Source organism: Aspergillus alliaceus (assembly GCF_009176365.1).
Source record: "Aspergillus alliaceus strain CBS 536.65 unplaced genomic scaffold BDW43scaffold_70, whole genome shotgun sequence".
Taxonomy (NCBI): Eukaryota; Fungi; Ascomycota; class Eurotiomycetes; order Eurotiales; family Aspergillaceae; genus Aspergillus; species Aspergillus alliaceus.
In genome coordinates, this window is record NW_022474753.1 from 163336 (window position 1) to 175407 (window position 12072).

Here is a 12072-nt window from a genome sequence, read left to right on the forward strand (position 1 = left end):
CTAGTAATGTTGTACAATATATAGTATAGAAGATGTTCAATGGCTCTCTTATACTAGACTGTAAGACTCGCGGTCATGATTATTTCATTCCATACCAGGTCCATACAACTTAGTAAAGCTGATATCATTTCCTGCTGCCAATTCAATTCCATTGGAACTCTCATTTTGATTGGTCGCAACTCGGTACCGAAGCAATGCCCATGACGTATGCGGTCAACCAATCAGCGCACAGGATTTGTCAGACGGATTAAAGTCCCAAACCCACACATTTCCGGCAGTCCATTTACATTGTGTGACTTTGAATGGGGGAGTACTAGTAGATAGACAGACAGGGCAATGGAATTTATTGGAAAAGCAATAAGAGTGTGTCATAGTAGTCAGTCACGCAAAAGCTATACACAGGATATCTCTCAATATGTACCATACCATACAACATATACACATAGCTCTTTCTTCTGCTGGTTGCACCCACAAGAATTGAAAGTTCATGCTTCTGATCTCCATCTTCTTTCCCGTTGAGGCAAAGGGCTGATGGTGACCTCTTTCAAGGCCTGCGCCTTTGGCCCCGCAGATGACAGCCTGGTTTGTCGTTATGTGCTGGGGATATTCTTTTGAACCCATCCCGGACCACGCGGAAGCGGATGTGACCGAGCAAAGCCCTCGTCACTGCCCTCTGGAGTAACTACAGGGCTGGATTGAGTCAAATCGACTATCTCGCGGGGCGCCGAGGAACCTGAAAGACACGCAGAGCCCGAGGTTTTCTGCTTAGTCTGAGTGCTTTCCGCAGCATCACTAGTGAACGAACCATCCTCTGACGGATAAGTCTTTCTCTTATTCGCTCTCAATGATCTGCGCGGAGAGGACGAAGATGGGAACTCCTCGGCAGACACATAATCCATAGTAGTGTCCTCTTCCTTAATACTCTGTTTCCGCTTCCCAGAGAGACGCTGGCGCCGTGCTTCGCGGGCTTTGTCGATTTTGTAGAACGGGTTGGGAATGACCGAGCCAGTCGAAGACTGAGAGGCCCGCCTTTCCGGGTTGTGCCTCACCTCCTTCTTGGCGGGGGGAGAGTTATTTGTCTCTTCGTTGCCGTCGAACAGCTGATCTATCAGGCAGGTGATCGAAACCCCACTCTCGGTGGTGTTGAGCGTTTGCAACTCGTCCTCCGATTGCGGTAATGACGAAATGTTATCGGGAAGAATGGGAGGGGGAGTGGAGTGCAATGTAGACTGCATATATTTGCCCGTAAGAGATTGAGATTTGGAGCGCTGACTGCCAGAATCATCCGCTTTCAGATCCTTAGCTAAATATGCCTCAAGCCCCAAACTGGCCTTAATTGCCTGCCCCGACGTCAGGGTCGGAGACCGGAACCCATCAAATTGCGGCGACTTGACATTCGGGCTAGAGCCCCCTATGGAAGCCTTCGAATCATCAGTCTCATCGCGGGTCGGTAGCCCAGGATCCAGAAACTCGAGCAGATGCCTGGATTCATGGATTGATTGTTCATCACATTCATACTCGATCAATGTCTCAGGTTGGTTTGGGGCCGAAGTGAGGTTTCGCAGGGAGGTCTCTATTGGAGAGCTTGGTCGGTGAGTGCGCGATCGCAAGGCATTTCCAACATGAAAGGAGATCAATGTACTGACTTGCTGGCTTGCTTAGCTTCTCTAAGGTCTGCAGGTCGGAGAAGCTTTGGGTCAATAAGGTCGGCAAAGGACACCTCTCTGAAACCATCATCCTCGCCTTCATTTTCATAACCAGGCATCTCGAATCCACTATACTGAGGCAGCCCCTCCCCATCTTCCATTTCTTTGGCTTGTCTCCAATCCCGCCTTGCAAGCCGGAGATTGAGAATATTACCATCATATACATCATGTATCTCCGCTACTCGATAATCGGTCACGGTTGGTTGCCAATTTGTGGCCTTAGACACATCCAATTGCTTGAAGGCAAGCACACACCCACACTTTAGGTCTTCTTCAGCAAGATCTTGAAGAGAATTTGTGTCACTTGGAACTGAAGGGAGGTCGTCCAAATCATTTTCGGCAGTTGGTGAATTTTCGCCATTGTTTGGTTTACTGCACAGCTGCTCCGAATCATCATAGTTGAAATCACCATTAACAAAACTCTCTTCACCAGCTCCATGTCTATCTTCTTCCCCATCGTAGACCTGGAGTTGTTGACGCCTTTTCCTCTTCTTGCCCAAGCCCTTGCGCTGTCTTATGAGGTCGCTGGCTTCATAATCCCAGCGCTGCTCGAAAGGGAAAGGCGGCACAGTCAACTGGATGTCATCATAAACGCACTCTGTAGCTCTGACCACGAGTTTTTTCTCCCACTCCTTGCCTAGGTCACTCTCGGGGACACCATCAGGTTCTTCGGACACTTTCCTCTGAGGGACAAAATTTTTCATCTTCCCTGCAAGCTTTTTCCGGGTAGCTTCCTCGTCTTCTTTGGTCCGCGGCGTTCTAACACCAAGGGAGCCGAAAAGCAACCGCCTGGAGCTTGCGACATCTAACGTACGTCGTTTTGGCTGTGGGCCGCCCTCGTTGGCCTCCACCACAGGAGGTTCGTGAGTTTCAGAGTGCTCTTTAGGTTTCTCCTGGTCACTTCCCTCGACTGGCTTTGAAGGCGCAAGTGTACCATCGACATCGATCCCCCCTGATTCAATATCGCGCAGCAACTTTTGCCGTCTTGCCTCAAATTCTGCCATCTCTGCACTGTTGTGTGAGGATGCGCTTTCAGGCATGAAGCGCCGACCTTCATTTTTAGCCTCCCAATCTCGAAGAGCAGCGAAGTCCGCTTCCGCGGGTAAAGCACCTAGCTCCTTCAATTTTGATAGTCTTCGCCGCATTTTATTGCGTCGGTTGCTCTTTTTTGTTTTTAGTGAGCCATGGCCAGGAGGGTTGGTGATGGGTGGACCAGTTGGTATCTCTCCTTCCTCCGATTCTGAGGTGGAGATATCCGAATCGGAGCTGGAATCATCGCTTGATTCAGAGGACTCTTCTGAAGGACTCGAGCTCTTATCCGAGTCAGTATCGGTATCGCTGGAGTCGCTCACAGAAGAGCTGCTGTCACTGTCACTTGAATCGGAACTTTGTGCCAATTCAGACTGCGCCTTCACTATTGATTCTTGGGAAGCAAGCACCGGGGACTTCTCTTTCTGTCCACTGAACCTAACCGTTTTGGAATCCCTTCGTGAGGAACCTTCTTCTGAGGCTGTATTCATGGCTTGTGTAACTGAACCCTTCGTTGGTGCTGGGTGGGAGGTGACGGGCCTCGAGCGTAACGTATAGGCTCTGCGTTCCGCCTGTTCGTCATCCGTCGCCTCGGTTTCTGGCATGGCAGAAAACTCCAAGTCCTCCTTAAGGTCCTTTAATTCTTCCTCCAAGTCTCCAGCATTAATTTCGGATAAGTCTGCATCACTTTCCGAGAGTTGGGCATCTTCTGCATCAACATGATGGCGAATAACGGTACCGTTCCCGGTCTCCTCGTGGTTCTCATGGTAGTCCTCGTATTCATCCTCACCCTCGTCATCATTGTATTCCCCACTACCTTCCATAAAGCCAGTTTCAGGCTCATCAGCGCCTCTGAGAGCAGAAAGTTCTTTGAACGAGCGAATTCGCGGAACATTCCACTCTGTGTCTTCTTCTTCATAGCCAAACATATTGTCTCTAGCTGCAAATGTAGTACGCCTTCTCTTCCTTGGAGGAATCGTAATGGCAGGTCTTGATGAGGTTGGTCTTTTCAGAAAAGGCTTTCCAAAGGGGACACCATCTATGAGGTGTTTGCCATCGGTGGAGATTTGATGCCGTCCAGACAGTCGCCTGGCTCGTAAGTCGGATATTTGTAGTGCTCGAATTCTTCATCATACGTCGAGTGTAAGTAGAGGTCACTGTGACGCATGCTTTGCCAGAGTCACATAGTCGGGTTCAAACTCACAAAATTTCATCACCATCTCTCAAAAGACCCTCCACCTCCATGAAATGTAGACACTCCGAGCCTCCCACTTCAACCACATAGTCTTCCAACCCCCACTGCCCACTGTATTCACTGTCAAACAGCACCGGCTCTGTTTCCAGAGGAACGACCTCATTGACATCTTCCAGGAGCTGAGCAATTGTATAACCACCATTCGCATAGAGCGCATTAGGTGCACGCGAGGAGGTGATAGCCGAAGAAAACGCGGGCAGCGCAGTCGAGGAACTCTGTCCGAAAAGCGACGGCGGCGCAGTCGTCCAAAGAATGCGCGTTACGGGTAGACCGTGGCGTTGGATAATGAGGTGGAGACGCATGATGGGAATGTGCGATTTATGCCACTTTTCTTGTTCAAGATTGTACACGGTCTCATTAAAAGAACTAGCGCTAGTAAGGCGTGCAACATGCAATAGTAACAGGTTCTTCTTGGGCGTTAGGAGCTCTGTAGACTCGCGTTAGGCCTCACGCTTATGCAGTGGAACAAACAGTTCGGCACTTTTAGTAATGGGAAAAATATGTAGAATCTATAATGTAAGTATTTGGGATAGGAAAATTGAATTAAGACAGAAGCAATGAATTAATTGCGGAAAACATATTGAGGAAAGAGAAATAACGGGCGCATGAAGCAACAATGGGAGCTCGGTCTCTTTTCGAATTACCGCCCTAAGCCCGATTTGTATAAATCATTCATGCCTAAGGCAAACACAAGCATTCCAACGGAGCATTTGACCAACGCGAGCTAATTTCTTCTTCTATGTTTATGACATATATATATGGAGGACTGTAAATAATTTATAAACTATCTTCATTACAGGAAGGAAATGAACACTATGTGGTGAAGGAATGGAATCGATTGTGCCCAGGCTTCTACCCAATGCGATAGATGTACCACTCACCGCAACTTAAGATTCATTAATATACATCTAAAAGTTATACATGAACGGGAATCACTCGATACCAAGAACAACAAACAGTCAATTCCCCACGGGCTCGTACAGTAATCTAGCCCGCTTATGGCTTAGGGGACTAGGTGTGGCTTGGATCTGATCATTTATTTATACTCTGTATACCAACAGTATACGAACTGGCGCTCTGGTCAACTGGCCATGGCATAAAGGCTTAAGAACTAGGGATACAAGATATATACAGGTAAGCGAATACCAGATGGTATCATTCCATTATTATTTTATACGATGCACGAATGCAAGTGATAGGCGGACCTGACCAATACCATAGAGAAGTATGATAATATCGAACACAAGCGCGAAGAAAGGTAGAAAAAGAAAAGAGCCCTAGAACTCCAGTAAATGCATGTCTGAATCGCTCTCATTCAAATCCACAATGTGCCAAATGTGTCATTTGGCTGCTTTTTGGAGGCAGGTGTGTGCTATTCATATTAAGTCCTTCAAACTGTATTTTCGGGGTGGGCTCTATTGTACCAGGCAATTTAGCCAATATAGGGACCTTGATGTTATTGAAACTCGAGCTGGATGACGAAATTCCACACTCAAGCGCAAAAGGTGCCTACTAGGTTCTTGGCCACGACAGATCAAGCATCCCCAGAGCTAGGACTTCGGGGGACAGGTTTTCTATTAGGAACACCTAGCTTTATAGTCCGAACATCTTGTCTGGATGAACTTTGCTGGGCCTGACTTGCGGACGGCTGCAGCTGGGGATCTGCTACGGGCTGATATTGAGGCGGACTGTCTTCCTGAAGAGATGCGAGCTTATGAATCTTGAGCACACTTTGTTGTCGTGCAACTGGAGATGTAGGCGGAGACCCACTCTGCGGCTCGGGAGGGGTTGACGGAAGCATGTCGAAAGATTCGGACGACGAGTTCACTTCGCAGTTACTGTAGGGCGACCGGGGCTCAGGATCCTTTCCAGGTTGAACTGGCGTGCTTGGATCAGCTCCAGATTCAATAGGCCTTGTGGTAGAGGAGGCATCTGGTGGGTTATACTCGCGACGGGGGCCATCCACAGGGCTCAGAGTCTCAGCCATAGCATCCTCGTAGCTTGGGGGCGCGTCATCATAACCATCCTCTGGATCTGTGGGCACCGGTGGTCTAGTAGGTCTTGGAGGCATCGGAGGTGGTCCACCAGCTTCCTGGCAAGGCCGACTTGGCTTGGAAGGTGCAATTGTCGGCTGAATACGTCCACTTTCAGCCATGGCATCCAGAAGCGCCTGGGGCGGAGAGATTCCAGAGTAAACTTTGACAGGCATGCGCAACGGGAGTACGATGAGTTGGGGCTTATGCAGTTAGTGGAGGCGCATAATACAAGGACGGGGCTCGAGCGTACTTTCATATTTCCGACAGTGCCATGGCTCAAGCCAACACGCACCTCTAGCTCATATGTCCTAGAGACATTACAAGTCTCGAAATTCGGTGCCACCGAACTGGGGAGAGGTATGTGGCTCCACATACTAGCATCTAAAGTCCATTCAGTGCCAACTGGATCACCTCCCCTCCCAAGTGGAATGGCCATGTTACTGCGGCTGAAGATAACCCAAGTATTGTTCTCGGACCGTCTTAAATCATGAGCAAGAATGTTGGTATACCCGATTAACTCAATTTGCAGTGTCTGTAAGAAGATCGTTTCATATGATTCCGAAGATTTACTGACAATGATCCGCAGCGGAATGGGTTCGTTGCAGGTGAGGATCGAGGGATTTGGTAGTCTGATGTCCGCGGATACACGAGGCGAGTCACCGGTGGTATCTCGTAGGGAGGAACTGGAAGCCTTTTGAAACAAGCTCTTCATCTTTGATGAAGTAGGGGCTTTAGCAAACTGGTGTTGACGCCGTGCGTATGTTTCCTCGCTCGGATTGCCGGTCCTTGGTGGTTCAATGGGGAGAAAGTTTATGTTGGTAATCTATAAAGTTAGCTATTTGACCCAATGATATTACGTATAGGTTCACATTGGGGATTTATTCAGGATGGCAATATAGTTGTCATCCATCCGTGAGCATGAGCATACCGTCCGGATATTTTCTTTATAGAATTGTGGTCTGACAACTGTCGCTTTCACATAATATTTAATATCTGCCATTCCTGGAAAGCCACTCAGCGACGGGGGCAATGTTTTCTTCACATGTCGATGTGTATCCCGAGCTACCTCGACTTTGAGGCCCGTAATGTTCAGATTGGTGAGCATGCTATTCTGAAAGCTACACGAATTGTTGAAAGGAAACTGAGCTAAAATTAGCGGATGGCTCCATAGTAAGACAACTTTACTTCCTAGTATACCTTGAACTGAAACGGATATTCATATGTTCCAGCAGCGAAAGTCCAAACGGTGTTTGGAGTACTCTTGTTGAAGACAGCCGGCGTCGGGAAGAGGTTTACAACCTTATATAAAATCTACCGGACACATCAGTAACGGTGACCACAAAAGAAAACAGAAACAAGGGAAGAAGGGGGACGAAGAGGGCCGCACTTTGTGAACCTCAATTTCGGTGCGCTTCTTATCAGACTGCTCATGGTGCGGATTTCGCGGTCCAGAAAGACGGGTGCGACTTTCTCCTTCCAATTTGACTTGGATACCACTGATTTGAGTCTCCGAAGTCAAAGTCACCACAACCTTACCGGTGAGGAAATCGAGGTTGGTGAAGTGTGTGTGTGGACTTTCGATGTGAAGAGTTGCAGACATTGCGGAAAACACCTTGACTGCACGAGCCCCCACCTTCCAATCAACTGTTTAAGTAGGTTCTGTGCTCGAATATGTAAACTAAGATACTTCAGTGCGTCACCGATCGACTCTATGAAGGTCGACTAGAGATTGTTTGGTCGATTGTGGGTCAAAGAATAGAAATGAAGTTGGGGCGGAAATCCGGCAAGCCCTACGAGATATACGGGGGGGATCGCTGAATGACGTTGAACGCCAGGGACAACAGCAGCAGTGGGGCAATGGTTCGCGAAAGTCTCGGCGCGGGAACTGCTGAGGAAAACAAAAAGAGAGAGAGAGGGAAAAGAAGGGGTGGACCCAGATCGGTCTTATTTAGATCGGTACCTCTTAGATCATACGGTATATTTGATAGTATCTACTCCGTACTCTCCGTACTGAATATCTAGTACCTCCTGTCCCTTAGAGTGAAAGTGATTGACTGCCAATGGATCGTCCAAAGGGTCTGGCCCATTCATTGTTTGCCGACCGCGGTCTAAGCCACCCTCACAACTTGAAGTCGCACCGCCACCTTCCGTGATTTTTTTTAGTGGATGCTTGACACGAGCATGAGCCATATGTGATGATTAACATTTCATATCTCCGATTGGGTATTGAGCTTATTAATACAAAATCGGTAACTTACACTATACGACTGGTATATACTCTAGGCACCAATATTCTCAATGACAATTACATCAAAGGCCCTCCTTAGCAAGCATGTCTTGGGTAGAACCGTCAGCTTCAGATGACCCAAAGTATGCTGAACCAGTTGTTACATACCTGCAATGGCAAGGTAGAATGCGATGGCGTTGAACCTAAACCCCGAGTACGAAACGTTAGTTACCTCAACTGACGAAGTATTGCCATGAGCGGACCTTCGTCGGTTCCCTGTGATATCACCAACCAGCCACTTCAACCTGTTGGTCCAATTAATCAGGTCCAAGTGGCTCACGCCCATGAGGGTGCCTTTGTAACTATCGTCTCCTCCCCACCTGCTACTGGCAACGCTCACTAGCCCGTCATTATGGCCTTCGACCTGTTCAAGGTACCTATGGGATAGACGAAAGATAGACCACAGGCTTGGCTGCATAGATGCCCCATAGGAAAAGTATCTGCAACGACTCAGCCTTACGCTAACCTACGAAAATGAGGGACACATACCGGACACTTTTAACATCAGGGGTCGTAGGATTGAATGTCTTTTCCATGTACTCCTGTGTCAACTGAGAGAATGCATCGGTCTCGCACTTCATTTGTTCGAGAGCGTAATATAACTGAGCAAGACGCTCATCTATGCAGTAATAACATAAGCTTCTTCCCCTTACGATGAACGAGCCCTCAAACAAACTAACCACCGATCTGGTGAAGAATGTAGTCTGCGACCGCCGAGCCTATAGGCGGGTTAGCCAGATCTTTCTCTTCATGATGCTCAAGTTGCAACTAACCTCGGTGAGGAGTCGCAATGGTCGTCAGGGATAGGACTTTGAAGTCCTTCGGCCGCAGATGACTGATCATATATCGGGAATCAAGCCCGCTAGGACGTATATCAGTTGAACTATTCTGAAAGGGTCATTCCGGTTTGGCCTTGAAGATCTTACCCCTAAAGACGCGTGAAATCAGCAAACCCTCTTTAAGCATTAGTAGGATTCATTTACCATGCTATGGCTGCCTGGATTAGCTTAAAAAGCAACGAATGAAGCAAGCGGAAATACAACATACGCAATAATGTTAACAGCCTTCCCCCGAGCGCCAGCAGCAATATCTCTTGCTAGTTCCTCGGCCCGTGCTTCAATAGATCCTGAAGGGGGTACCGTAGCGGTAATGACTTCGATCCCTTTCACTGAAAGTGCTTCCTTAATGCCACGCCAGTATTGAACACCGGGGAAGTAAGGGCCAGCAAGGCGCAGTTCATCGAACCCAAGAAGCCCATGCGCCAGGATAATGGTATGCTTTGGGGTGGCTACATCAATAGATTTTAGCGTATCGAACCACAAATATGGAGGTTTTGTGTGTGAGTGACGACCACTGACCATAATTATCCCGAATCACCGCATATTCATCTTCAATGACTTTCCCCAGCTCTTCTAACCGTGGGTCAGATGTATGCGGTCCCGTGTCCTCATGGGAGTAGTATCTACAGGTTAGTGAGTGAAACCCTCGTGGAGTTCGAGGATTAAATTGAGGGTACTGACAGATGCGCTTACGGTTAAATAACCTGGTATTTGCGCGCAGAGTAGCGACGGCGTATCTCATTCTTTTTTTTCCTGACTGTTGTCGGGGGTTAAAGACTGACCTGATAATCTGTTATCGCGGTGCGGGATGATGTAATGGCTACTATTGTATGCCTCAGGCCAAATACTCCGGGAATGGATATGTTTGAATAGAAGCATAACACAAGTGACGTATGCGTGAGGCCTGAAAAGCTACATTACATGTATGGGAGCCTTCTGTATTTGGCTGTTGATGAGTAAGATACTGCCAAAGGGCCTAGAATACTCGAAAACTGCCTACCTACGAGTATTGGCTTGAGGGAGTAATGTAAGCATGGGACTGCCGGTTGTACAGTTAGATGCCTATAACTTTGATTCGCTTGCCTTTTTTAATATGGGATCTGCTATGCGGGTAGATCCGTCTGAGCTTAATGGCATTTGAAGAAACAGCTCATCTATATAGAGTCGCGACCTAGGTCTTGCCTCAGGCTGAAGTAGGCGCTGTCCAGCGTTGTAACATCTGCTGGAGCTGGCTTGGATGAAATTAGACACGGTTGAACCAAAGCAATGGAACAGACGCTATATTCACATCATTTAAAACAGTAAGCCCAAATAAATATATCCCCTTAGCGCTGCTAGAGAGATCCCATTACTGCAGTTCTATGCTTGGCTAACAATCTTCTCTGAGGCTTCAGGCTTCACATCGGTCAGGGCAGTGATAAGGTCTTCGACAACCTTAGCGCCCTTGCTGTTTCCGGCTTCTTTGATTTCCTGCAGTTTCACTTCCGCCTCCTTATTCGCATCCTCTTCGGCCTTCTTGTATCCGCTCGAGTGCTAATGTCCAGGAACCAATGTAGTTAGCTATTTGGATCCTATAGACATCTACCTCGTACCAAATACAACCAAGGCTCAATTTAAAGAGTCAAGCTCACCTCAGCCTCGAATTTCTTGAATTCTTGTTCCTTCTGGTTTCTGTATTCTTCGATTTCCTTTTGCGCCTCTGACTTCGCGTCCCTTATGCGCTTTGTGCGGTCTTAAAGATAAACGTCAGGTCTGCTCCTCTTATGCTAAGAGGGTAAGAGGGAAGTCATACATTCTCTAGCTAAACAATGCAACACATCAGTATACGTATGCGGATGAGTTATGTAATATAGCTTATATCAAAGAAACGCACCTTGCTGGACAATTTTTTGAGCCTCTCTCTCAGCCTATACCTGCAATAAGTTGTGGAACTCTTTGACATATACCATGGTAGTATGACCTACATCGAGGAGGGTCTGAATGCCTGCGGAGTTCTGAGCGGACTATAACGTATTGTTAGCACTACTGACAGTCAGAAACGCGGAGTGTTGTGGTGCTCACCATGTTTGCTTATATATGCTCTCAACTGACGGTGACAATGTACAAAAGAAGTCCAGGACTTGGGGCACAGTGCAGATAAGGCGGAGCCGTGGAATGCGCCCGATGATCTCCCCGACGCCACGGTCAACTGTAGGCGGTCTGCATTCTGCCACTAAACACCGCCACAGTGATGATGATCACCGATAATTCGATGCAGGTTCTGGACCATGCCAAAAGTTCTTCTGAATCGTGTTGCCTGCCAATTTTTTCAATATTGTTTTGTGAATTACTCACAATTAGAAACCTACGCAATGTCTCGTGCCTCTAAGCTGACATTGGCCGCTACCGGCTTGGGTGCCGCGGGAATCATCTGCTTTGTACACTGGGCACAAGAACAAGACAAAGCTGTATGTCCCTTGCTCTAGAATGTATACGGACGCTAACTACTGATTTCTCTTCAAGTCAATGCATAAAGGGGTCGAGCGTGATATGGAGAAGCAACGTATTCGACAAGAACGGCAAGCTGAGTTCGAGCTTCAGCGAAGGCTTGAAGAAGAATATAGGAAACTACAGGCGGTCTCTCCAAGCATAGAAGAGCAAAGCGGAGGAGTGACGAACCAAGGGGGAGGAGTATAGAGTTGAAAAGTATAAAGGATATGTTAGTCCATGTTTGATGACATGCTCGAGGCTTGAGGCTCGAGGCTCTCATCTGGTGAGTCTACATTCTTCGGAGAACAACTGTGTTAAGGAGGAACTATCAAACATAGGTAAACTGATACAACGTTAGGTGACTAGCACTTGTATTATATACCAAAATGTACAGTATAGCATTGAAACCCTGCTCTTATTCACCCACCCGCACTCTGAATTACATTGATAA

General features: G+C 47.6%; 5 protein-coding genes across 5 annotated transcripts; 1 reads left to right on the forward strand and 4 right to left on the reverse strand.

Annotated features, from left to right (window-relative positions):
* Positions 1-386: 386 nt before the first annotated feature.
* BDW43DRAFT_292367 (uncharacterized protein) lies at positions 387-4549 on the reverse strand. The gene is made up of 3 exons (XM_032043711.1): positions 3940-4549; positions 1647-3860; positions 387-1584 (listed from the first exon to the last, which is right to left on the reverse strand). Exons 1-3 carry the CDS (start codon positions 4290-4292, stop codon positions 591-593), a joined length of 3561 nt encoding a protein of 1186 aa, XP_031894975.1. The 5' UTR covers positions 4293-4549; the 3' UTR covers positions 387-590.
* A 501-nt stretch (positions 4550-5050) lies between these two features.
* BDW43DRAFT_292373 (arrestin (or S-antigen), N-terminal domain protein) lies at positions 5051-7989 on the reverse strand. Its single transcript, XM_032043712.1, has 5 exons — positions 7414-7989; positions 7224-7337; positions 6955-7167; positions 6277-6849; positions 5051-6226 (listed from the first exon to the last, which is right to left on the reverse strand). The coding sequence occupies exons 1-5, from the start codon at positions 7624-7626 to the stop codon at positions 5525-5527; spliced, it is 1815 nt and encodes a 604-aa protein (XP_031894976.1). The 5' UTR covers positions 7627-7989; the 3' UTR covers positions 5051-5524.
* Positions 7990-8016: 27 nt separating this feature from the next.
* On the reverse strand, positions 8017-9911 carry BDW43DRAFT_292375 (triglyceride lipase). Its single transcript, XM_032043713.1, has 10 exons — positions 9672-9911; positions 9361-9601; positions 9297-9306; positions 9087-9177; positions 8994-9032; positions 8803-8932; positions 8517-8753; positions 8422-8456; positions 8285-8362; positions 8017-8213 (listed from the first exon to the last, which is right to left on the reverse strand). Exons 1-9 carry the CDS (start codon positions 9892-9894, stop codon positions 8337-8339), a joined length of 1032 nt encoding a protein of 343 aa, XP_031894977.1. The 5' UTR covers positions 9895-9911; the 3' UTR covers positions 8017-8213; positions 8285-8336.
* Positions 9912-10038: 127 nt separating this feature from the next.
* On the reverse strand, positions 10039-11414 carry BDW43DRAFT_292393 (uncharacterized protein). The gene is made up of 7 exons (XM_032043714.1): positions 11214-11414; positions 11117-11155; positions 11026-11059; positions 10945-10953; positions 10784-10884; positions 10153-10685; positions 10039-10088 (listed from the first exon to the last, which is right to left on the reverse strand). The coding sequence occupies exons 1-6, from the start codon at positions 11214-11216 to the stop codon at positions 10512-10514; spliced, it is 360 nt and encodes a 119-aa protein (XP_031894978.1). The 5' UTR covers positions 11217-11414; the 3' UTR covers positions 10039-10088; positions 10153-10511.
* An 89-nt stretch (positions 11415-11503) lies between these two features.
* On the forward strand, positions 11504-11828 carry BDW43DRAFT_316240 (protein PET117; the record flags this gene model as incomplete). Its single annotated transcript, XM_032048236.1, has 2 exons — positions 11504-11599; positions 11655-11828. The coding sequence occupies 2 exons, from the start codon at positions 11504-11506 to the stop codon at positions 11826-11828; spliced, it is 270 nt and encodes an 89-aa protein (XP_031894979.1).
* Between the last annotated feature and the right edge of the window lie 244 nt (positions 11829-12072).

Bases quoted from the DNA above. Each gene is read 5' to 3' on its own strand.
- BDW43DRAFT_292375 (XM_032043713.1), bottom strand. From the start codon at position 9,894: ATGAGATACGCCGTCGCTACTCTGCGCGCAAATACCAGGTTATTTAAC. The intron at 8,754-8,802 runs GTATGTGTCCCT...GAGTCGTTGCAG, and splicing joins CCTGATGTTAAAAGTGTCCG to ATACTTTTCCTATGGGGCAT. The intron at 8,457-8,516 runs GTCCGCTCATGG...CTCGGGGTTTAG, and splicing joins ATCACAGGGAACCGACGAAG to GTTCAACGCCATCGCATTCT.
- BDW43DRAFT_292373 (XM_032043712.1), bottom strand. From the start codon at position 7,626: ATGTCTGCAACTCTTCACATCGAAAGTCCACACACACACTTCACCAAC. The intron at 7,338-7,413 runs GTGCGGCCCTCT...TGTGTCCGGTAG, and splicing joins CCGAAATTGAGGTTCACAAA to ATTTTATATAAGGTTGTAAA. The intron at 6,227-6,276 runs GTACGCTCGAGC...TAACTGCATAAG, and splicing joins GCACTGTCGGAAATATGAAA to CCCCAACTCATCGTACTCCC.
- BDW43DRAFT_292393 (XM_032043714.1), bottom strand. The intron at 11,060-11,116 runs GTAGGTCATACT...TTGCAGGTATAG, and splicing joins GCATTCAGACCCTCCTCGAT to GCTGAGAGAGAGGCTCAAAA. The intron at 10,686-10,783 runs GTGAGCTTGACT...CCTGGACATTAG, and splicing joins TCAAGAAATTCGAGGCTGAG to CACTCGAGCGGATACAAGAA.
- BDW43DRAFT_292367 (XM_032043711.1), bottom strand. From the start codon at position 4,292: ATGCGTCTCCACCTCATTATCCAACGCCACGGTCTACCCGTAACGCGC. The intron at 3,861-3,939 runs GTGAGTTTGAAC...CGTATGATGAAG, and splicing joins AGAGATGGTGATGAAATTTT to AATTCGAGCACTACAAATAT. The intron at 1,585-1,646 runs GTCAGTACATTG...TCACCGACCAAG, and splicing joins GAAGCTAAGCAAGCCAGCAA to CTCTCCAATAGAGACCTCCC.